General features: G+C 46.2%; 1 protein-coding gene across 4 annotated transcripts in view; it reads left to right on the top strand.

The window, feature by feature from the left end:
* SH3PXD2B (SH3 and PX domains 2B) overlaps nt 1–25792 on the top strand; it is a 62715-nt gene that overhangs the window by 23126 nt on the left and 13797 nt on the right. For 2 of the 4 annotated variants that reach the window (XM_008579730.1, XM_008579727.1), the window contains 8 exons: nt 3667–3758; nt 7751–7776; nt 11785–11919; nt 15470–15574; nt 17098–17181; nt 19493–19610; nt 22527–22753; nt 24916–24965. In XM_008579730.1, coding sequence (XP_008577952.1) covers nt 3667–3758; nt 7751–7776; nt 11785–11919; nt 15470–15574; nt 17098–17181; nt 19493–19610; nt 22527–22753; nt 24916–24965 — 837 coding nt within the window. The remainder of the gene's footprint in view (nt 1–3666; nt 3759–7750; nt 7777–11784; nt 11920–15469; nt 15575–17097; nt 17182–19492; nt 19611–22526; nt 22754–24915; nt 24966–25792) is intronic. The other 2 variants (XM_008579731.1, XM_008579728.1) reach the window with 1 other exon arrangement.

The raw sequence follows: 25792 nt of genomic DNA, 5'->3' as shown, positions 1-25792 counted from the left end.
TTTTTATTTCCATTTTACAGATGAGCAGACTGAGGTTCAGAGAGGTCATGGAACTTGGCCAGAGACACACTGTTAAGAAGTGACAGAGCTAGAATCAGGAGCTAATTCTGCCTGATCTCCTATCATCACCCCCAGCAAGCAGGACTTGCTCTCTTCTCTTGTCCCTGCACCGACCAGTCACATCTGTCCAGTGGGCCAGGATTCCTTCTGGAACCAAAATGAGTCTTCTGGAACTATGATTCTTTGTCAGTACCAACCAAACACAAGACACTCCTGGAGTGTTTCAGAAGCAGAATCCTTTCTCTGCCCTGGGTCATTTTTTATTGTTAGCCAGTTCATCCACAATGAGAGGACAAACATCAAAGTGTTCAGTGCTGCCTTTTATTAGTAACTTAGCTTATTTTATGGTTTGGGAGTTTGGTTTGGCTTTCACTTCCTAGCAATAGCTCAAAACCAGAAGAGAGCTTGGCGTTGTCAGAAGGTTTCCATGTCAGAAGGTTTTCGTTGTTTCTTCCCCTTGCTGGTCCATTTGGGGCCTCTGCCCACCTCAGCAAGGAGCTCCCTGGGAGGCATCCTCCAGGCAGAGACGATGATCACCACAGGGGCTCATGCCCTGTGCCCACCAGCTCTCCTCTAATGGGGCCACGTGGCCAGGTCCAGCCTCTCCCTCATGTTTATCCAGCGGATACTTTTTGGCCAGATTTCGTGGGTCTCCCCAGCACTGTATAGACATGTAGGGAAGGTGGAGGAGAAAGAGCCCTCTGTGCCCACGTGGATTTGGGGTAGAAGATTGGAGTCAGCCAGACCTGGACTCTCAAGTCCACGTCACCTCACCAGAGCCTCCATGTCCCCATCTTTAGAATGGGCCAGCCCTCCCAAGATTATACACTCATTCAGTGACGCAGATAAATGCACTTCAGGAGCCACCAAGTGTGAGCCAGCGTCAGGGAGTGTTGTGATTGCAGTCTGGGGAAGCCACAAGATATTTGCACACAAAGCAGCCAGGACTCACCACAGTCCAGCGTGTAATCAGTACCTTCATTATGTGGTTCCAACTGCAAGAGCTGCAGGATTTCAGAGGAAAGTGGGGGAATGGCCAGTCACTGCTCTGAACCAGAAAAATAAGGGGGGATCAGAAACTGGAGATGGGGGAGGGAAGTGCTTGCTCTTCTCCCTCTAGGACTCTCTGCCTCAGACATGGAAAAGGTCAGTCCCTGGGATTTGCTGCAGAGCAGGAGCTACCTAAAGGCTGATTTTTAAAAAATCAGTGAGCCCTTTCAGTCAGCATCCTTCACCCCAGAAAGATGGAAGAGTAGATAAGGATTAGGGAAGATACCTTACTAAACCATCTGCCCACCTCACGTTGTTTTTCTGATGTAGGTCTGGGGCAAGTTGCATTTGGTGGTGGTGGGGGGGGTTGACTTAAAATTAGAACCTGACTCAAAAATCATGTAGGGTCAGCAACCCAAGTGTCCATCAATGGATAAATGGATAATCAAATGTGGTACAGTATATACATACAATGGAATGTTATTCAGCCTTAAAAAGGAAGGAAATTCTGGTATGTTCTGCAACATGGATAAATCTTGAATGGATGAACATGCTGAATGAAATCAGCCAGACACAAAAGGACAACTACTGTATGATTCCATTTATATGAGGAACTGAGGGTAGTCAATTCAGAGACAGAAGGTAGAATGATTGAAGTGGGGAGGGGGAAGGGGAGTTATTGTTTAGTGTGCACAGAGTTTTAGTTTTGCAAGATGAAAAGACTTCTGTCGATGGACAGTGGTGACAGCAGCACAACAGTGTGAATGTATTTAATGCCACTGAACCATATACTTGAAAATGGTTAAGATGGCCAATTTCACAAGTATTTGAGGGTACTTCAAAAAGTTCATGGAAAAATAGAATTAAAAGATAATACAAATCTTCCCATGAACTTTTTGAAGACCTCTCGTATTATGTGTATTGTGCCACAATTAAAGGTTTTTTAATGGGGGAAATAATCATGTAGGATCAAAATACCTCTGAAACCCTGTAGGAGGTGCCACATTGGAGACCTCTATGTGTCTCTCTGTTGGTCTATCCATATCCAATAACCCTGCAAAGTTGACACATCACTTTTGAGTGTGGAGGTAGTGAGCTTTTAAGGGCTGGTTATATAGAAAATACAAGACATGTCCCTTCTGCCCCAGACCCCAGACTCATGCTCAGCATGGTGAGAAGGCACATGAGAGGAACCAAGGAACTGAGGCCTTCTAGGAGAGAACAGAGACCCGCTTCACTGCAGAGCATGCGCTGGTGGGGTGATGTGGCTGGCATTAAATAATGCTATTTAAATTCATGAATATACAGGTTTGCTGTCCCTGCACAGTTGTTTGTAATTAAATGTGTGCAGGAACTGACTCTACTGCACTCACCTCTGTGTCCCCATCACCTCTGTCCAGGACCTGGGCCAGAGGGGGCTTAGTAAATATTTTTTAAACTGAGCTCTTTATTCATTATGGAGCCATATCTTAGTTTCAAATCCTTTAATGAGCAGGATGTACCTTATACTTCTCTTGTATTTGGCATAAAACCAGTGCAGTGCTGGACACAAAGAATGCCCATTGAATCACTGAATGAGTCCCTGTTGGTAGACAAACTGACACCACAAATGCCTTGCCCCACTTTGTGTCCTAAACCCACCTCCTTATCCAGCCTGTTGGCAGACACAGTGGAGGTTCCTTCACGACCCAGCTGATGAGCTGCTGTGGCAGATTAACATGGAATTGGCCAGTGGGAGATTCGGGATGTTTCAACTTCTCTTTAACCTGGAGGCTTCTAACCTCTATCCAAATCATAAAATAGTCCCTTTACTTTAACGCTTCAGATTTGTGAGTCAAGACATACATGCAAGGGGCCGGCCTGGTGGCGCACTGGATAAGTGCGCCGCTTGGGAAGCGCGGCGGCGCTCCCGCCCGAGGGTTCGGATCCCACGTACAGACCGGTTCCCGCTCACGGGCTGAGCAAGGCGCGGGGGCAACGCCGAGGGTTGCAATCCCGTTGCCGGTCCCTGTCCAGTACAGGGGCAACACTGAGGGTTGCGATCCGTTGCCGGACACGGAAAAAGACAAAAGACAAAAAAAAAAAAAAAGACATACATGCAAGCATGTTGGAAACAACTAGATGTTTACCAGTAGGCGACTGGTTGAATAAAGTGATACATCTATACAGTAGATGCCCAATATCCAGTATAGAAGATGTTGTAGAAGAATAATGATACGGCATGAAGTTCACAATTTACTGTTAAGTGAAAGCATGAGTTTACAAAATAGCATGTACAATATGGTCTTTTTTTGTGTAAATATTTATATATTATTTGTCCAAATACACCTAAAATATACATATACATGTTGTGTATATGTGTGTGTGTATGTGTGTATGTGGGTGTTCCCCAAGCCAGCAGCGTCAGCAGGAAACTTGTTAGAATTGCACACTTTCAGACGCCACTGCAGACATATTGAATCAGAAAGTTTGAGGTGGGGCCCAACGATCTTTGCTTTAACAACCCCTCCTGGTGATTCCGAAGCCTGAGAACATCAGGAGTTTGAGAACCTCTGGCATGTGGCATTCCTAACACCCTCTCCTTCCTTTGGACTCACCTGTGTCTCTCTCCTCCAGGCCCTGATCCAGCTGCCCCCCTATATCTCTCAGTGTGATGAGGTGCTTCAGTTCTTTGAGACAAGACCTGAAGACCTGAATCCCCCCAAAGAGTAAGTTGGTTTGTGGACCTCCCCAGATTGTGTCCTCACAGCCCTCCCTCCTGCTGGTCCAGCCAGCCCCATGGGAAAGCAAAGCAAAAATCAAGCTGGATTTCATGGATTGAGCCCCTGCAAGACCTCACTTCATTTGGTCCTCACAGTTGCTAAGAGGGTAATGATAGTCCCATTTGGCAGGTGAAGGAAACTGGCTGAGGGCCACTCCTGTAGTCCCATAGTACTCTGCACTCACCCACAGCACTTATCCAAGTATATTAGAATTGGGTAGACTGTGAGCCTGTGACGCAGGGACTGGGCAGTAGATTCATCTCATTGTCTGGCCCATGGAGGGAGGTATGCCCAGGAACAATTAGGGATGTGAATGAGTGACTGACACCTGCTCAAGGTCCCATTGCCAATAACAGAGCCAGGATTTGACCCTGATTAGTGAGGCTCCAAAGCTGTCCTGAATGTCCACCACCACCCTGCCTCCCTGTGACTGCTCCCTACAGTGGACAGGCAGCACACCCGGATGCCTATCACTTCATATCCAGCAGCCACAGCCACACAGGCCACACTGCATACTGCACAAAATCTAAGCGCCACCTGCCCTCCAGCGTTTACACACCAACATGCTGCCAGTCTGAAACACTGATGTACACATAGTGCTTTTCAAAAAGTGCTTTTCTGGGAAAGGCGCCAGGCATATCTGCAGAAAGAAGGGATCTGGCTAGTGGAGAAATCACAGTAGGAAAAGGAGACCAGCCTACAGGTGCTGGAACCATCCTGGGGTCACAGGAGCAAGAGTCAGCAGAATTTGGGGTCCATTTGGGCACTATCAGGAAGGGCCGGTGCCAGCCAGGCTCTGTTACAAAAGTGAGAACTGCTCTTCTTAGCTTTGAGCTTACTGATTGCCCAACGCAGCAATAATAACCGAGGCTTAGGTTTGTTACATGACCACAATATGTTGGGTAGCATGCTGAGCACTTTATATACATCAAGATAGAAAGACACATGTTGCTTTTTGGAAATGTATCTGTTGGAGTCACAAAACTCATTTTTAGAATAAATTTGTAAGGAGAAAGCATCAAAGAATTTTAACAAGTGAAGTCGGGCCATTTATATATATACATATGTGGCAATATCCAGAGTCAAGTTCAGAGGTCACAGACCTCTGAGTGATCACTCAGGACTAATGTTTTAACTACCACACAGAAGAGTAAACTTAACTTACTACAATAAATCTCTATTCCAATAAATACCATTTCCTGCGACAAGCACAGAGTAAGTAAATACAGCTTCTCATAGTGAACACACAGAAGCATGTAGCTTTGGAATCAAGGAAGACATTCCATAAGAGACAACAGTAAATGTTTTGAGTTAGATCACAAGGAAATGTCAAGCCAACATAGGAGCCAAGACACAGTTCCATGAAGTGAAAAAAAGTAATAAAAATACAGAATAAATATAAATCTAGTAATACTGGGTCTTTATAGTCTGTACTGGCTAATGTTTGAGTTCTTAGTGTCTTTAAAGTGTTCGTGTCTGGTAAATATTTCCCAGCATTTATCAGCATCACAAGACAGTGAAATATTCTCAAAGCACCTTTGTCTACAGTCCTCCTGGGCTTTCAGGATTAAACAGCCAGCTCAGGCTCATAGCCTCTGGATTCAGTTATTATTTCTAGACAAGATGAATCAAAAGACTAGAGCTTATCGTGTTCCATTTCCACTTCATTCTCTCACAAAACTTTCAGATAAAAAACCGTCATTCCCATTTTACAGATGAGGAAGCTGAGGCTCAGAATAATAAAAGAGACTTGCCCGAGGTCACACAGTTTGGAAGAGGTAGAAATGAATTTTCCCAGTCTGAACCTAAGCTCTGTGCAGCCTCTGTGTACGGTATACCCCTTTAATAGAAAAGAGCCTGGGTTCAGAATGGGTATACCCAGGTTCGGATCCTGCCTCCACCACTCACGCACTCCTAGCCTCAGGTCTCCTCACTTTGCCTCAGGGCTTCAATTTACTCCACTGTGACAAAGGATTAGCAGCATTCGTCAGGGTAACGGTGAGGGTTGAAAGACTGCCCTCAGCAAAAATTCTAGAACATGCCAGCTGCTCAGAACGTGGAGGCTCATTGTATTGTTTCTCTCTGAATGCCCAGACATGGCTGTTTTTATTCCAACTCTACCTCTTACTGGTTGATCAAGGTGCCCAGCTTGATACGCCCTCAGATTGGAAAGTGGCTTGACCGTTGTCTTAGTCTATTTGAGCTGTCATAAGAAAAATCCCACAGACTGGGTGACTTTATTTATTTATTTATTTCTCACAGTTTATAAATTTATAAATTTATAAATTTATTTCTCACAGTTTATAAATTTATAAATTTATAAATTTATTTCTCACAGTTCTAGAGGCTAGGAAGTCCAAGATCAAGGTGCCAACCATTTCGGCTCCTGGTGACAGCCACTTCCTCATTTACAGATGGAAGCCTTCTCGCTGTGTCCTCACAGGGTGGAGAGAGAGAAAAAAGCCAGCTCTCTCATGTGTCTTCTTATAATGGCACGAATCGCATCATGGGGGCTTCACCTTCATGACCTAATCACCTCCCCAAAGGCTCCATCTCCAAATACCATCACACTGGGGGTTAGGACTTCAACATATGTATTGGGAGGACACAGACATTCAGTCCATAACAAGCAATCTCAAGCTTGGTGAGCTTGGGCGGGTTGTTTCCTGTTCCTGTGCCTCAGTCTCTTCTTTTATAAAGTGGGCCTAATGACACGTCCTTCACGTCATTGCTTGGGGACTCAAATGAGAAGATGTAGAGAAAAGCACTGGGGAAGTGCTCTACAAATCTTACTTATTGCCCAAGAACAGAAGGAAAAAGGAACACTGGCCGCCACCACCAGAGGAGGAGTATTGGTCATGGCATGTGTTCATCGGGCTGCTGGGTTCAGTGGTATCTAAATTTTCTTCTACCTCATCTCAGTGTCCCAGAGATCTTAACTTTGGGAAGCAGACCATGGGCCACTTGGAGATTCCAATAGAAGCTTTCTTTCCTCTCCCACAGTTTCAGGAGGTTCCTATTTATGCAGAACCCCACAGTTGTTAATGCTAGGATGTCTTTGGCCTCCTCCCTGGCCAGGGTGGTCAAAGTGGGTCCCCAGCCTCTGAGCAAGTGTCAGACCATCATAGACACACCAGTGGAGGAGAGCTAGGCCAGGGGTTGCCCACTGTCCTCTCCAAGGACCAGGAGTCTTTGACCTGGTGTTCTGTCCAGCCAGGAGTGCTGGCATTGTTCGTCCATTCAGCAAATAGGTATAGAAGGCCTGCCAGGGCAAGCGCCAGGCCCAGTGCCAGGCACCAGGACACAGAGATGAGCAGGACAGGCACAGGCCATGCCTGCAGGGAGCTTACAGTCTGCTGGCAAGGCAGCCAGTGTTCCACAGACACTGACATGGTTGACAAATGTAAAGGGACCATTATTCATTATTTCCTGTGAATTCTAGCCTATATTAGTGTCTCGCATATCACCGTTAGGGAGATGTGCTGTGTTCACTGCCATCCAGGCTTCTTCCCAGTTTTGGTGTGTTTCCCTTACCGCTTACTGCCAAGCACTTTCTGCTCTATGTCTATGGCTTGGGGGACCCAAGAAGTGGGACAGGGACCTCTGCTATACCCGACAAGGTAGGCTTCAGGCTCTGTGCAACGTGGGGGCCTAACTCCTGTTTTCAGACTATGTAGCCCCTTTCAGCTCCTCCCCAAGGCCCTCCACTTTACGAAGATATGGAGATACTGGCCCCAGGGTCCCAGAGCGCTTATCAGGCAAAGGAAGAAAATTAAGAGGAATTATATCTTTTTTAAGAAGTCTGGGCACCTGGGGTTGATTTGGATTTCATTCATTCACTGGTATGGGATGGAGAATCAGTTTCCTAATGGAATAACTCATGTCAATACACACGTACTGACTCATCACTCTTTCCCACCCCATTCTTTCCTGTACAGAGAGCACCTTGGGAAAAAGAAATCTGGTAAGAATATTTTCTGTTTCCATCTCTTCATTCTGTATTCAGCATACTCCTATTGAATACCTACTATGTGCCAGGCCCTGGGTTCCACAGTGGGGATATAGCAGTGGGAATTGATGGATGGATGAGTGGATGGGTTGATGCTTGATTGATTCATTGATTGATTGATATCCCACTCTATTTCCAAGAAAAAGGATTTGAGGTTGTTTCATCCTGTACCAAAAAAATTATATATAAAATGGATGAGACTTGGTGTCTTTCCCTGTGAATGCCTTCATGGAGTTGGGGAGACAACTCCAACTCCAGGAGTTAAATACTTTTGTTCGGCTTTATGAAAAGTAACGTGATGGCTCAGAGCAAAGAGCATTCTTCTCAGGCATTGGGAAGGGGTCAGAAAGGTGAACCCTGAGTCTTGAAGAATGAGCAGGAGTTTTCCATACAGTGAAGGACATTCTGGGCTGAGGGGCAGGCTGGGAAGCTGAATGTGCAGGAGATTTGTGCCTAACCCACTTGACATTCTCAGCAGCAGGCCCCAGCTGCCCTCAGCCACCGTTTCTGGCAGTGATAAGAGCATATCAAGCAGTTCCCAAATTCCCTTCCTCCCTAAAGCCAGTTATCTTCCTAACAATCTTTCCGTTCCCCGGACAATACAACTCTTCTATTGAAAGCAATCGCGGAAGAAAGGGAAGGTGGGAATTTGGGTATGCACAGAGGAACCCTTGAGTTCCCACAGGCCTGGGGTTTATAAATTTAGATTAACAGCCCAACTTCTTCTCACCACCCAAGTTCATCCCCCACATCTGCAAAGACTAGTCCATCCCATACATGAAGCCAATGCGGGCTTTAGAACTTCCAGAACTCTAAGTTCCTTAATTTTCTAGGATGCCAGGAAGTTTGAGAGGGTTGACGAGGATAAAGGATGCCTCCTCTTATGGGCCTCAGTTTCCTTATCTGTAAAATGGGGGTGATAACAGTAATCTGCCTTGTAGGATTATTATAGGATTTATAATAATATGTGTGAAGCACTTAGAACAGTGCCTGGCACATTGTGAGTGATATATGTTTACTGCTGTTTTTATTACTACTGCTACTATTACTTAAAGCACATGGTATCCCTGACCAGCTTCAGTAGCAATTCCAAATTCAACACCTCTGGTCCCGTTACCGCCCCCTGGGTACAGGGTCTGTGGTCAGCTTTACAGACCCAATGGCCATTCTTGGAGGGAAGAATGAAGAGGAACTTGATCTCTTTGTCTCAAGGTATGGTGTCTGGAATTAACTCTGGTCTTTTCCCAACCAGTCTGTTTACAGCTCTACTTTCCGGTTTAATAGATACTGGCCAGAGCCGTGGTATCCTGCTAAAGCTGCAAATAGTTCTTGAGCCCTGAGGATAATTATATGTTTCTTAGAAAAGAGCAGAGCTGCCACTCTGGGACTGGTCATGGAGTTTCTGGTTTTGAGTGTAGAGACTTTCCCTGGAAGAAATGGGTGGGAGGGAAGAGAGGAAAGAGACAGCTCTGGTTTGTGAAAACAAGTGTCCGGTCTGAACAGGCTTGATGAGGGGACTTGTCTGGAAAAGAGAGAAGAAGCTCTAATTTGTGGTGACCGTTATTACATCATTCACCTGCAATGATGGGGGACAGGTTTATTTATAGTTCAACTGGGTGGAAAATAGCATCTTTCTTCATTCAGACCAAGAACCTCTGCCGGGATTAGCCTTATTTTTTATCTGGACTTTTAACATTTCCTTTATTTTAGAATCAGCCTTCTTGGTTGAATTTTAAGGAGATTTAAGGTTGACAGACTAACTCCTGAGATTTCTGTGCCAGAGCTCTTCAGTTAGAGAGGACTTATCTGTCCCCAGCATTTTCAGTCATGATTGGCTGGCTCCTGAAGACTTTGGCTAGTGTGGTCTCAAATTCTGCTCATCCTGCAGGGAAAGAAGTGTTCTCATAAAAATTTAATAGATCATCTGATTATTTAAGGAGTTTCTTTCTTCCTGAAAATTTGATGTACATATTCTCTTATTTATTGACTCTCAACAAGCCTGGCAATATAGTGAATTTCTGGGAGGAAAATCTCATTTTACCATTACTCATCATTTTAAAAATTCAAGACATGTCATTATGAGGAAAAAAATGCCCAGATAGAAAACTTCTGTGGTAGATTAGGCACCATACCTCTTAAGAATATTTTATAGTTCTTAATGATAAAATCGCCCTTCCACTGTGAAATCTCTCTCCTGACCTCTTCCATCTCTCATATCTCCTGCTGGGCCATGATAATGATACTCCTTGCTTAGAAATCCTTTGATTTCACACTTGGCACCTCCTAGAATTTAGCCGTGAGGCCTCAACTTTTGGGTATTTGGGACTCATGCATTATACTCATAGAGCTTGGCCGCAATATCATACTCCACCAGTAGGTGTCTCTACTTAACACCTGAATGGCCTGAAGCCTAGGTTGATACTCCTGTTAGATCAGATGAATTGGGTTCTTTTTTTCATCAGTTTTTATAAGTTGAGTGCTCTAAGTAAAATGAAAGCAACTTTCTCTGGAAGCAGTTATGCTGAAAAAGCAACTCCATGCACTCTTCTCTGAACCACTTCATGGCAGGGAACTACAGTCTAAAAGCCCCAGAGAGGGTTTTGGAGGAAGTGCCAGCCCTGAGCCCTGTGCCAGTCTCTGATCTGCTCATGCCAGCCCAGAGTCCTAACCTTTGCTCTTTGCCCTTCTCATTTCCTGGCTTTGTGTCTTGCTCACAGTAAGTCCTGTCATTCCCTGACTCTCTCACTGCTCAGAGTTCTGCAAAATCCCATTGGCATAGTGGTTAGGAGAGTTCATGAAGAAATGAACAGACCATTCTGTTCATCTGAGTCCTTAAAATTGTATGTGGTACAACCGTGCCACCATCAGGTGTTAAAACTGGGTGGCAACAGGTAAACTTTTTAGCCAGAGTAACTCTACTTAACTGGATTCTGACTCAATTGAAGCCTCCATTCCTACTCATAGGCAAGAAGGAGTAGTCTTTCGTTGCTCATAAGACAGTATTTAAAGACAACTTTCAGCACTACCTGCTCCCAAGAGGAGGCCTGGAGCCTGTGTAGGGCAGGAAGAGTTTCCAGAAGTCTCCATTCATCCTTTGTTCATTCACTCCACAAATGTCTATTGAGCACCTGTACTAGATACTGAGTGAAGAAGACAGACACGGGTATTCATTAAGTATTTATTAAGCACCTGCTATGTGTCTGGCAGTGCTGTAGGTCCCCAGAGAATGCAAAGGCTTTATCCCCGTTCTCCTGCCTCCTCTTCCTCTCTCAGTCTCTGCTTTATGTCACCTCCTCAGGAAGCTCTTGCTGACCACGCCATTTAATATAACATTGTCTTTCCTATTCATTCTCTGTCCTGGCTTCCTGGTTGTTCCCAGCAATTCATTTATCACAAACTAGTGCTTATATAATTCTCTATACTTATCGATTATATATACTTGTGTATTTGTCCGTCTTTCTGACTAGATTTTGTTTCTTGAGGCTGGGAGTCATAGCTGTTTCATTCACTTTTGTATGCATGGCACCTAACAGAGTGTCTGGAACATAACTGGTGACTTCATGAGTTAATAGTTGAGTGATTTTGGGTGGATGATGGATGGATAGATGGTTTAATGGATGGTGGATGGACAGATATTTGGTTAGATGAATGATGGATGGATGGATAATGGCAGATGGATGAATATGAATGAATGAGCTTTCCCACTAGGTTGTCAGCTTCTTCAGGTACTATATCTTAATCAACTCTGAACCCCCAATACCCGCACATAGTAGGTACTTGGTAAATTTCGGTGATTGAGTGAATGAGCGAAATGAATGAATGAGATCACCCTTGGGACAAGTCCTTTAACAGCTTTTTTCTCTATCTGGAATGTCCTCCTGACCCACCCTATTCCCCGGTTCCTATTTCTTCATGCATGGGTGGTGGCCAGCCGTGATGTCTGATTGTGTTTGCTGTCCCTAGGGGGTGACCTGACCTCAGTGGACCCCATGGTCCTGGAGCAGTATGTGGTGGTGGCAAACTACCAGAAGCAGGAGAGCTCAGAGATCAGCCTCAGCATGGGGCAGGTGGTGGACATCATCGAGAAGAACGAGTCAGGTAGGGACTGAAACCACACTGTCACCGAGTCCCTAGGACAGGAAACCCTTGGAAACTCAGAAACTGCAGTAGTCAGTCCAAGCTGGTCAGTTCCCACAGGTCCAGCTGAGGACCTCCTGGAAAGCTTCCCCTGTTTGATCCCAGTGCTCACATATCCCACGTGCTCACGACTCGTCAGCATCCGGTTGGGTCAGATGTTACTCATTTGTTCTGAGGTTCACATTTCATAAACATTCCTTCTGGTTTTAAAGCACTCATAGAGACAGTCGAGAATTCCACTGGAAATTTGCTCCTTTGATTTGCCTTTGACTACTACCCATGGGAGTCTTCAAGAAGACTCTATTAGCTCTGAGCTCTGGTGGGACAGACACACGACCTGTCTCCTCAGCCCACCTGCACGTCCCAGGTATCACTGGTCACATACACTGGCTGTGTCTGGGACAGAATATGGTATGACTGAGACACTTAGCCTGGATTTCCATCTGAAATCTGCATTTTGAGCCATTCAGGTTGCTTCATTTCTCTGACCATCAATTTTCTCGTCTATAAAAGATAGAAAACTTCTGTTCCAAGGAGGTACTATAAGAATTAAATGAGATGATGTACAGAGTACCGAAACTCATGCTTGGCAAACAGTAAGTGCTCAAACAATGTGGGTTTCTTTCCCTTTGGCCTTCCTTAGCCACAAAGCAGCCATCTCACAACACTGAAGACAAAAAGCAGGGAGCAGGGAATGAAGAAGCAGCATAAACACACTAGGTTTGTTGTGGCTAAAATGTGAAATCGGCCAGTAATACCATTAGGGGGCCAATCTCTGTGATACCCCAATGGCTAGTTAAGATCCAAAGAATAGGGGAAAAATGGTTTTTCTAGCATCATCTGGTTCATGTTGCTGTCATGTTAGTCATGAGACCAGCATTAGCCAACTAAACCTTCTTAATTACTCAATATAGGAATTGTTATCCCTGCTTCACAGCCAAAAACCAAGACTCCAAGTGACTCTGTCACTCACCCAGGATCTCATAACAGGCTGCAGAGCTGGACTTTCAAACTAATTCCAGCTGTCCCTACGGCCATGTGACTTTCTATTTCCTGAAAATGAGAGTACGCAGATTGTGTGGTGTGGCTAGGACACACCATGGGGACATAAGGAAGGGAGCGTCCACTCCCCTGGGCTGCCAGTTTGAGTGAAGTCAGGAAGGATGGGGTGCTGGGAAGAAGAGTAGGGGCCAGGGTGGGATGCTGTTATGTCCAGATGCTGGTATGTGCAGCAAAAAGAAGGTGGGTGTGGATGGTCAAATCTTCAGGTCGCCAACAAACTTAGCAGCATTTAGTTTTCATTGTGTTTTACTTACCCCAAGTGATGCATGTATAAACTCTTCTTAAAACATTAATGATAAGGCCTGGCCAGTGACTTAGTTGGTTAGAGAACAGCCTTGTAACTTCAAGGTCACAGGTTCAGATCCCCATACCGGCCAGCTGCCAAAAAAATTAAAAAAAAAAAAAAAAACATTAATGATAAAGCAAAACTCTATTTTTTCTACCAAGTTCAACCCTAGTCCCTTTTCCAAGCCGCAGATAGCCCTTCTATTGGTTAGGTATGAATCCTTCTTGATAATTTTATGTACACACATTTGTATATATGTGTGTGTATACATACAGTACACACACACATATATACTCAAACATACATATACAAGGGTACTTCAAAAGTTCATGGAAATATGGAATTAAAGGATAATGCAAATCCTTCTGTGAATTTTTTGAAGTACCCTCGTATATACACATACATACACATATGTACATAGTATTGTGTGTGTGTGTATAATTTTGTGGGGGTTTTTTTAAACCCAATGGTGTCATTCTACACATTTTGATCTGCAGTGTGCTTTATTTTTCAGTCAACATCTAGCTCTTACTCTTTTTAACATCTGCCTAGTATTCGATGTCTGAATAAGCCATTTTTCTCTAGTATCAACAGGGCTACACATCTGTGTGCACGTCAGTGTTTCTTTAGGTTAGATACTGCAGTGTGGAACTGCTGGGCCATAAAATACACATATTTTAAATTCTAAGATACTGCCAAATTACCTGCTTCCAAACAGTGGCTGTTCCAATTTACTCTCCCCAAAGCAGTGCATGAGGCACTAGTGTAAGTGGGTAAGAGCTCAAAGACATCCTGGGTCCAAATTCTGGCTCTGCCACTTTCTATTTTTGTGACCTTGGGCAAGTCTCTGGGCCTCGGCTTCCTCATCTGTAAAAAGAGGACAGTAATATTGCCTACCTCATAAGGCTGTTGTGAGGATCTAGCAAGTCAGCAGTGGATGTAAAGCACTCAGGATAGTGTCTGGCTCATCTCGAGTGCTGCAGACAAGTTTACTGTTGTTGTCGTTTTTTCCTTATTCCCATAAAAATATTTACAAATACGAATCCTTATGAAGGCATAGGACATATTTTCCAATTTCTGGTTTTCCATAGGTTTATCAATTCTAGAGTTCCATTTGTTCACACCCACACAATTACCAGTCACTGTAACATGTATTTTAGAACAACACATATTTATTATCTTAAAGCTCTTTAGGTCAGAAGTCCAAAATGGGCCTCACTGGCCTAAAATCAAGGTATTGATTGGTAGGGCTGCATTCCCTTCTGTGGGTTCTGAATAGAATCTTTTTCCTTGCCTTTTCCAGCTCCTGGAAGCCAGCTACATTCCTTGGCTTGTGGCCCCTTCTTCCATCTTCAAAGCCAGTGATGTTGTACCTCTTTGTGCCTTTCTTCCACAGCCACATCTCCCTCGGACTTCTTCCGCCTCCCTCTTCCATATTTAAGGATCCTTGGGATTACCTCGGTCCCACCCCAAATAATCCAGGATAATCTCCCCATTTTAAAGTCAGGAGATTAGCAACCTTAATTTCCCTTTGCCGTGTAACTTAATATATTTGCAGCCTCTTGTGATTGGGACACGGACATCTTTGGGTTGGTAAGGGTGTCATTTCTACCTACCACAGGCCCCAAGAAAGTCCTTCTTTTTAGGACTACCTGAGTCTGGGTGAGAGGCCTCTCAAGCAGTTACATCTGTAGCCAGATTTCTCTTGACATGAACAAATGCTAAGTCGGTGTCTCAGATAAGTTACTGGGGCAATGCCTTCAGTTTCAGATGGCCCTGGGAACAAATCACCATTCTGTCGTAAGCCATGGGAACATGGACAAGTCTGTTCATATCTTTGAGCCTCAGTTTCCTCATCTGTGCAATGGGGATGATAATGTAAAGATTACATAAGATAATGCAAGTGAAATAATTGGTGCTTCACACATCCAGTAACTTTGAATATTCTTTATTCTTATCATTTAGGATGACTTTTCCCTCCCCTGTCTCAGGCTCAGAAGCAAGTTTCTTGGTAGCCTGGGGTAGTTGTGTTCTACCAGTAAAATGGTAGCTTTTTAGCCTTATCCTGGTGTTAACTGATACAGTGACTGAATATATTATATTCTGCACCCCAGGCTTCACACTTGACCCAACTAATGCCAGTCTGCACTGTCGTTTCCCCAGGTTGGTGGTTCGTCAGCACCGCTGAAGAGCAAGGCTGGGTCCCTGCGACCTGCCTGGAAGGGCAGGACGGGGTGCAGGATGAGTTTTCCCTACAGCCTGAAGAAGGTAGGAAGGAGTTCGAACCTCTGCGTGCTGGGGAGAACCTGCGCAGCTGTCACCCCTACCGGGTTGCCTGCTCACCCAGTCCCTTCCCTTCAGCCTCTGCCTCCAAGTCTCAGTAGCTCGCTGGCTCAGGCTCCATAGCCTGTGAACATGAAGCCAGGCCATGGGATTAGGGCTGAAGGGCAAGCCTGCCCTTTCTTAGGAGCCTTTGGGAGCCAGCCTGAGTGAGCCTGGCTAAAGCTTCATGGGACCCCAGGAGGACCCTAGCCTGTTACTGTCAGTGCCTCACTGTTTCTCCCTAGAATTATTCCTGTGGCCAAGATGCTGGAGCTGCTTCTATTTCATTTGCAAGACATTTGACCCCATCTGTTTAAAGATCTCTGCTTTCTCTGTTAGTTTAAATGGCCAATACTGGGTGACCCCCTCCACCCACCCACACACATGCTTCTGTTTCCCAGGGAAACTTGCCTACAGGAGTCCTGAATGGTGATTCCTGCCATGCCAGAAATACTAAGGCTTCCAACCAACTCCCTTTACCCCCTAGAAACATTTCTAAAACTAGAATATGAGTTCACCTTCACTAATAAACACAGATTTGGGAGCCAGACAGACCTGAATTTTAATCTCAGCTGTCCCACTTACAGGCTGAGTGATCTCAGGCCAGTGACTTAACCTCTCTAAGCCTCAGCCTTTTTATCTAAAAATGGAAATGATGATATCTGTATTATGGGATTTAAAAAAAAAAAAAATCCCACATGCAAAGAATCTGGAACAATAAATAACCAGGAACAGTTATCATACCAGCCATACTTTCCCTAGGATTGAGTTTTTTTGGCTTTTAGTTGACTATTTTGAGAAAGCATAAAGACACATTAAGTATATATTTATTAGAAAAGAGGGAGAACAGAAGGGTGATATTTCTATGTTCAAAGGTTAGCAAAAAAAATTGTATGTGGTTATGCATTTAGTTTTATTAGGGCCCACACCCTGAGGGTAACGTGTCTGCTGGTTTGCTCTGTGCTTGTGAGGGCTTCCAGGCACAAGGGGCTGGGCTAACACTAGGGTACTACAAGAATCGACCCAGATGAAGGGGTAGTGGCGTACTACATGGAAACTATAGCTCCCTCACACAAGTTAATGACGACCACTGTGGGCGTGCCTCTGTAAGAGACCAGTTATTGTCCCCATTTTACAGATTAGGAAACGGGCTCTGAAATATAGAGACTCTTGCCAAGATTCTGCAAATAGAAGATAGGAGAGAGACCACATTTTTTGTTCATTTTTCTTCCCTCCACTATGAGGTTTTCTCTTAGTGCCTTTTTATAATCATGCTGGGAATAGAATTAAGTGTGCTGGATGCCTCTTCACTCAAATTCAAGGTTAATACTCAGGAACTTGGTCTTTGTAAGACACCTGGAGCTCCTGAGTGGGAACGTGGGCTTGGTGCCCCTTTGCATCAAGACACTGGACGTGCCTTCTTCTTATTTCTGCCTTCTGCCCTTCCCCTCCACATGCTTCCCATCCAGTCTCATGGAGGTACTGGTCTTTGCCCCGGCCCATGGGCCGCCACCGGACTCTGGGGGACTTGTATGCCATCAGCTGGCGTCAAGGTGCCTACCTCGGAGTTTTCTTCCCCGTTTGGTGTTTGGAGCTGGGTTACTGCATCTGCATGAGCCTCCCTGCTCTGGGACTGCCCATGCCTGTTGCATGTGAGAAACAATGATCTTGTCTGTCTTGTGTGTATGTGTATTGGCATGTGGGTCTGGGAGGAGCGAGCTTGGGGTTTTTCTCAGCTTTGGGGTTCTCTTTGGATTTTTCCCAGGTTGTGGCTTTTATAATGCTGAACCAGTGACCTATTTCTTTCATTAGGCTCATTTGAGTTGCAAGGGAAAGAAACCCATGTCAACCAGGTTAGGTAAAAAAGGAAGTATATTGACAACTAGCACTGAAAAGCCCAGGGCAGATCTAGCTTCAAGCATAGCTGGATCTGGGGGTCTGAAAATGTCATCAGGACCCAGCACTCTCTCGCCACCTTTCTGCTCTGTTCTCTACCTTTTTGGCACCATTCTCTCATGGTGACAGTAGTTCCAGGTACCATTCAGGGACATCCACAAAAGAAAGAGCTTCTCCTTCAACACAAGTCCCAGGATTGTTTCCTACTGACCCATTTGGGTTACTTGCCATTCCTGGATCATGGTGGCCAGGGGGATTGCAGCACTTTGCCAGGCAGGGTTACACAACCATCCTGTCCCTCTAGGAGGTGTTGAGCTCAGCCTCACCCAAACCATGTAGACCGAGGCTGGTAGTGCCACCATAGCAGGGCAAATAGATGCTAGAAAGGAAGCTTTGGCAGGTGTCCATTGTACAGTCTACAAAGTCTTCCACCCTTAGCTTTGTTTGGAATTGCTGAGCATCCCATGGATCTGAGAGAGGACCCCTTGGGTGGTAGAGAATCCTTCTGTGCAATGCAACCAAAGGGTGTGGGGACCCAGGAGTCCAGGACTCGGGACTGACTGCACTTGGCGTAGTATCCAGCAGTGCCCTGTTCTCTCCAGACCAAACGGGACTTCTGTGCATCCCGGGGGTTGAATTCTCCCCTCCCCCCTAAGCCCAGCACCCCACCCTGCGGCTTCCATGAATGAGCGCGGCAGCTGACTTTGCTGAGCACAGGATATATGCAACGTGAGTCAGCTCAGCCCCTGTGGAGCAGGTCAGCAGGCTAGATCAATAAATAAACAAACGCCCTGTGTGTTTCCGCCTCCCTCTGCACCAGCTGGGCAGGCCATGGACAGTCTGTGGTGTCTTCCTAAAGAGATAGAGTGTACTAACATACTAACCATGGACACCAGGCCACAGCTGGCTCAGTCACTTCCCTAGGGGCTGAAATGTAACCAAAACAGGAACGCCCTCCCCTCTCCTTGCTGGCCGCCCTGGGACATGCATCCATTTTTCTCCATTTCAGCAGCCAGGGCTGATGACATTGGGGATGGGAGCTGGTCCCTTGCTTTCTGGAGCACCCTGCCTGAGTGTGACAATGACCAGCCCTCCCAGCCGAGCCCAGGCCCTCAGGGGCTGCTGTGGGAGGGACGCAGCTGGAGGCAGGGAGGGGGGACCACAGAGAGTGGGGTGGAAGGCAATGAAAATTGAAGCTTCAAACATGGTTGGATCCAGGGGCTGGAACATAATGAAAAATGAAGATCAGTTACCAGCTAGGTAATAAAATTGCTAGCTGTCCCTTCCTTGGTAGTGATTTCAGCTTGGAACCATCAGCTGCCCAAGTTCAGCCTATCCCTGAACTCTCCACCAGCGAGACCTGGCGACAAGCCATAGAGGGTTTTAACCCCTTCTGTGTGAGCAAGGTGGCTCCCACCAGGCCTTCAGGACTTGTTCAGGTACTACACATTGCCTAATTTACTAAACGGTTACTAAATATTCCAGGTACCGTGCCCAGTGCTGGAGACGTAGGAATGAACAAGACAGACAAACCCCTGCCTTCATGGAGTTCATATTCCAGCAGGGGAAACAGGCATGAAACACAATAAATAAGTAGATAATATGTTGTGTCAGAAGGTAATTCCAGGTATGGGGCAAAAATAAACCTGGGTAGGGGAATGAGGAAGCCATGGGTTGGGGTATTGCATAAGGTGGTCAAGGACATGACCTAGAAGCACAAATTTAAGGAAGGTGAAGATGAATGTGCGACACTGAGGGGTTTCAGAGGGATTGAGACCTGCCCTTTGTTGTCCTGTGTCCTGTAGATGCTTGCACAGGGCCATCCGGAGCTACCGGAGGTCTGGGAGGTGCACAGAAATCTCTGGAGGAAATCTTCCCTCTGACAGGCCAGGGCATTGTGTGGATCACAGTCAGCGTCCTGGGACTCTGATTGTCCTTTTTGTACTCCATATCCTTTTGTCCCCACAGAGGAGAAGTACACAGTCATCTACCCGTACACAGCTCGTGACCAGGATGAAATGAACCTGGAGAGAGGGGCCGTGGTGGAGGTCATCCAGAAAAACCTGGAAGGCTGGTGGAAGATCAGGTACCTACGCTGCCTCCTGCTCTAGCTGGGTGGGTTTCAGGTCACGTGGGCTCCTGCTTCACAGAGGTCTGTAAGTGATTGCAGATGGGTGAAGTTTCTGCCTGAGCCATTAAAGGATACTTTTCCTCTGTGTTCTTTGGCCTCCTTCCCTACCCATATCCTTCCCTAAAAGTTCATAATAAGCAGAACCTTGTCCGGACATGCCAAACTACAGATAGCAGTGGCTGATCTCTACCTCCAGATGTTCAGCAAGGCCAGTCTTCCCTTCCAGACATTTCTCATAAGCAGTAACTGGAGGTTGAGGCCACCTCATGTGAGTGATCGTCTGCTTCGGCCCCACTCTGAGACCAATATGGTGCATAAACATCACATCAATAGTAACACATCCTAGGGCCAATAACTTGCCTTCATCCCTCAGAGTTCAATAGTAAAAGCAGGAAACCTGCATTTCAAATGCTTCTTCACAGCTCTTTCACCTATGTGATGAAATCAGAACCTCATAGGCAGGTGGGGTGACCAACTCATCCCACCTTGCCCAGTTTTAGTAATGTCTGGGGAACCCCTCCTTGATCACCCCAGTAGGCAGGTTGTGGCCACAGGAAATTAGGGCTATAGAGGAAGCCAAGGTCACTGTGACTCGGTGTCTGCGCCATGATGTATTGCAGGGCCACTCACACTGGACTGAGCATGTGGCACTACGTTCATTCATTTACTCATTCATTCAACAAACACATACCAAGAGTCTGTTTTGGACCAAGCCCTCTTCTGGGAACTGGGGAGTCAGCAGTGAACAAGACAGAAGTTCCCACCAACAGGCACAGAAGACAAAGTCATAAACAATTACAGAGCAGGGTGGTTGGTGGTGCATTGGAAAATGAAGGGGCAGAAGAGGGGCTCCTCAGCCTGGGGGTCAGGATGCCTTCCTGAGGGAGGGGATCTCAGAATTGAAATTTGAAAGAGTAATGATCATGATAGCAAACATACATTAAGTAATATGTTATTTTCCTACATGACAAATTATCCCCAAACTTAGTGGCTCTGGAATTTGAGAGTGGCTTAATTGGACTCAGTCTCTTATGAGGTTGTGTTCAGGATGTCAGTGAGGGCTGCAGTCATCTGAAGGTTTGGTGACAGAGCAAGAATGGGAGCTCATACCTTCTCACCCCTAAGCCCACCACTGCGTGTCACCTCTCTGCTTATGGTTCAGTGTCCCCAAACAATGAACTGTCTCATACTGAGGGTGTGGGTTGTATGTAGCCTAACATTTTCTAATTAGGACATGCCCTCTCAGCAGATTTTTTAAAATTGATAGACACTAAACTCTGCAGATCTCTACCTCCTTATAAATTTGATTCCTGTTGTAAAGGACCTTTTTTTCATTGAAACCCGGTGCTATTAGTTCTAAAAGTGATGACAAGAGATTTGGCCCTGCCATGTATCATCTCCAGTCAATTGGGTCTATTCAGCTTTTCCCCAAATGTTTGGGCATCTATTTTGTGGGTTCTGGTAAGTGTTTAACAACCAGTTCTCTAAGGGAAAATACTTGAGTTACGGTGTTTGCCAATTGCCATGGTGTAAATACTCCCACCCTGGCCAACTTCAGGTTATCAGTGTGATGTCACTAAATGTGGAGTTGGGAAGATGTGCACAAGTGGCTCTCACAAGCTGGTGCGAGCTCTCTCCAGCACACCTCTGGCCCAGATTGACCTCTCTGGTCATTGCTATTAAACTGAATTCTGTCATGTGCAGAATTAAGTGATTGTTAACTCATTTAATTCCTTTTGGGAGGGACAGTGAGCTGCTCTGTCAGGGTCTCAGTCACTCTGCAGTTCAGTGACAGCCAGCTGACCCTTGGCAAGCCCTGAACCCAGTCCCCAACCTGCTCCATTTCCATCTGAATGAGTTTAATCTCAGTTAACCAATGTGGATGGAGCCCTGCCCTGTCTATGCCACCTGGGGCTGCTGGAAGGAGGCAGCAAAGCACAGAGATTAAGGGCACCAAGTGGTGCCCAATACCTAGGTCTGAATCCATTTCTGCCACATACTTGCTTGTAATCTTGGGCAAGGTACTAACCCTCTCTGTGCCTCAGTCTCCTTGTCTGTGAAACAGACCTCAATAGTACCTATTACCTCCCAGGATTGGGTGGATTTAAATACATCAATAGCTATAAAGTGCTCAGGACAGCACTGACACGGTAAGTGCCCACTAAATGCCAGTTCTTGTTATCGTCATTGTTATCATGACAGCAATGACTATAAGGGGATAACAACTGTAATTGTTTTGCATCTGCTCTCCCTGTGCCAGGCCCACTGGCAGTTTGTTCTCTTGTCCTTTTGTTTCCTCATTCAACTCACTGGCACCAGGGCTCTTGACATAGAGGTGACTTAGCTGCAGTCCCTGCCCCCAGGAGCTTACGTTCTAATTGGGGAGACAGGATCACCACAGCCAAGTGTCATTGGGTGTTATAGGTGCTAGGATTGTGGTATGTGCAGGAGACAGCAGGCGCACCATGGAGAGAGGGCCTCATTCTCTGTTAAGCAAAGCCAGGAAAGAGGAGTAGGTGCTTGCCAGGAAGGAGAGGGGGGAAGGGGCTTTTCAGAAAGAGGGTTGCCAAGAGCAGGGGCTTGGTGGGAGTGAAAAACAATAGTGCGCTTAGGAGACTGCAGGCTGGCAGGGTGGGTGGGACATACTGATTCTGTAAGAGGTGCAAGCAGAGGCCAGGTTGGAAAGGCCTCAGATGCCAAGCTGAGGGCTTAGGCTTCCTCAGGAGGTAGCGAGCAGTGTGCCCGCCTCTGGCCCTGGGCAGGGATGACCCAGCATTCCTGCCATCAGAGACCTGAAGTGTGATCCACAGTAAAGCATGGCTTTTTCCCATGGCAGACCTGACTGACTGGCTTCCTTCCTTCTCCCCCCAGGTACCAGGGCAAAGAAGGCTGGGCCCCTGCCTCCTACCTAAAGAAGAGCAGTGGGGAACCCTTACCCCCAAAGCTGGGCCCTGGCTCATCTGCCCACTCGGGTGCCCTCGATTTGGATGGTGTGTCCCGGCAGCAGAACGCAGTGGGCAAGGAGAAGGAGCTGCTCAACAACCAGAGGGATGGCCGGTTTGAAGGTCGCGCAGTGCCTGAAGGCGACATTAAACAGAGTGAGTGACACCCACATGAGCTCCCAACAGCTGAGAGTCTACCACATGCCAGCTCTGTGCCTAGAGCCTCCCGCATATTGTCCCTCATCCTCACAACAGCCCTGCCGCCCACCATCCTGCAGATAAGAAAACAGAAGCTCAGAACCCCTGGGTAACTTGTTCCAGATCATTCAACCAGCGAGTTGCAGAATCTGAGTTGAGAGGCATGGCTTCTGTACCCTAGGTCGTGTTTTTTCTACTACCTTAGGATGATTGAGCAACTACTGTATGCCAGTAATCTTCTAATTAGTCTCATTGATTCCTGTAACAACTTTGAGGGACTTATTACTTTTGTTTTACAGATTAGGAGTCAGAGATATAAAGTGGTGTCCAAGGCCACCCAGCTGTAAACAGTGGGGCCTGAACTTGAACCCAGGCAGTGCCTATGCTCTCTCCACTCCTCCACATTGGCTTCATTTCTGAGCCAGAGGAAGCAAAGTGAACCCTGTGTTCAGTTTACTCCAACAACAGTACTTCACCCATCTTGATTTTCAAAGCCTCCCATACACATTTTGTCATTTAATGTTCTCAACACACCTGAGAGTAGGGTTCATTATTGTTGTCTGCATTGTACCCAGAACTCAGGCCTCAAGCACAGTGCCTGTGATCCTGTCCTAGTCATGCAGGGCACGTAGAATCTTTTGAGAAATGACTTCCAACTACCCAAAGAGATGAGGTCGCTGCCTCTCTCAGCTGTTTTTGCCAAGTGGCAATGAAATTCTTGAGTCTCTCAACCAAGCTTCATACTGTCTGCTTAGCTGCCCTGAGAAAACACTGACCATGTTTTCTCATATGCCATGGCAGGATTTCTTCAGGCCAGCCCCAAGTTTCTGTGATTCTAATCTGTCATGGCCAAAAGCATAGGTGGATTCCCATTACCACTAGAGGAGTAAATGAAAACCTGAAACCCCCTATCTTTGTTAATATGTGGGTTCAGATGCTGAAACAAAAACACCCTCACAACACACACACACACACACAAAATAACAGTGGCTCAGATAATTTAGATGTTTATTTCTTTCTCACAGAACAGTCCATGTACATGTCCAGGGCTGATATGGCAACTCCATGTGGTCAGGAGTCTCATGACACTGCATCTTTCTTGTGTTGCTCTCATCCACCTGGCCCAGGACGGCTTGCCACTAGTCCAGCCAATGAAAAGCAGGCAGGGAGAAGAAGTGGAGCACGCAACTCAGAAGCTACATGCTTTCCGTGTTCTCTCACATCCCATTGGCCAGAACTTAGTTATATGGTAATATCTAGCTGCAAGGGAGTCTGGAAAATATAGTCTTTCTATAAGCAGCTAAAGGCTGCTGCTATGTATTCTAATAAAAGAGGAAATGAGTATTTGAAGGCTTAGCAGTCTCCTCCACACCTCAATTGCCAAACTATCCCTGTGTGTGGACCCATGCTGAATCAGCTCTGGCTACATATGGGGTGACCTCCTCAAAAGCTTTTAACCAGGAGTCTTGGACCACTGCAAAGTTGTCTTTCTCCTGACTCTGAAACCCAGCGCTAGGGCAGCCCAACTCCAGAGTAAAAACCCCTGAAGTCATCAGGCCATGTGTGTTTGGTTCAGTTTGCTTATGTGTGGTTTAGTCTGGATTTGTTCTAGAGCACAAAACAAAGCACACACCTACCGCACGCCAAGAGCTTCACAGGTGTTGTTTACTTTCACCTGCACTGCTGCCCCTGGGAGGTACACATTATGCCTGTTCTACCAGTGAGTGCCTTATGGCTCAGAGACAAATAATTTGTCCAATGCCAGAAGCCAGTGAGCCTCAGACCTAGGTTGGGACCCATCTCTGTGTTAGTCTGAAGCATACACTTTTTGCCTTCCCTGGGAAGCTTTCCATTTTTGAGGATGCAGCACAGTCTCCTTTCATTCCTGTGTAGGAAAGATCAAGGGAAAGCCATGTTGGTAGTGGGTCCTGAGCCAAGCATGAGCAGTTCCTTACCGATCAGGCTCTTCTTGTGGAAAGGTCGCAACAGCATGCTAACTCTCGCACAGAGCATTATGCCAATCTTCTGCAGGAGGGAGTAGATCTTCCCCAGCATCTACCTCAGGAATTTTATCTGTAGACCTCTGCACATGAGTGAAATAAGGTCTCGTTTCTCCATAGGATCACCAAAGATGAGGCAGAGACCTCCTCCTCGCCGGGATATGACCATTGTAAGTGGATCCTTGCTACCTGGGAGCTGGTCCTTGACCTGATGGCTCTCAGGATGTCTGCTGTCCCCTTACCCTTTCTGAAGATGCTCTCTGTCCTGTCTGCACAGCAGCCTTGTGAAGCAGGCTGTATGAGTCCTAGTCCCATTAACAGGTGGAAAGACTGAGGTCCAAGAAGGTGAAACAGTTTGCCCATGTTCCAGAGTGTACTTGTAACAGTTAGGCCTCAAAACCTGCTCTCTGCTTCCTGAGCCCACTTCTTTTTGTCTTAGACCCGTCTTCTCAAATAAGGCAACTTGAGGCCTGAGCTTGGATGATGCACAAATATGGTTTGTGGTGCCATTCTGATATTCCACTTTTAACTCCATCTTTTAATTCTGTAGGTACCTTTTTAGCCAATTCTTTGAAAAACAGGCTTTTTTTAGTGTCTGCAATTCATTGAGCAGCTCTAGGGTGCCATGCAGTGTGCTGGGTGCTTCACTACCTTAACTTATTTAATACTTGCAGTGAACCCCTACAGGTAGAGACTCTATGCCCATTCTACAGAAGATAAAATTGAGGCTCCAGAAGGGCAGATGGTTTGCCCAGGGTCACACCCATCATCAGTATTTCCAACCCACATGGGTCTGACTCGCAAAGCTGTGTTCTTTCCCCAACGCTTGGTGCCTCCTATTTCAGAGAATATCATCTTACCCCAAATTTTCATGATGATGGCCAAATATCCCATGTTTCTTCTCACTGCTCTAAAAGTTGAAGGGCCAGTGAGATCTCATCTAGGAGGTGACAATCTGAATGGTCCTCTGTTTTCTCCCTTAGAATCCAAATAGGTC

The sequence above is a fragment of the Galeopterus variegatus genome, unplaced genomic scaffold (genome assembly GCF_000696425.1).
Source record: "Galeopterus variegatus unplaced genomic scaffold, G_variegatus-3.0.2 Scaffold1948, whole genome shotgun sequence".
NCBI classification, from domain to species: domain Eukaryota; kingdom Metazoa; phylum Chordata; class Mammalia; order Dermoptera; family Cynocephalidae; genus Galeopterus; species Galeopterus variegatus.
Note: the sequence above shows the minus strand (reverse complement) of the source record. Positions and strands in the feature narration are given on the sequence as shown.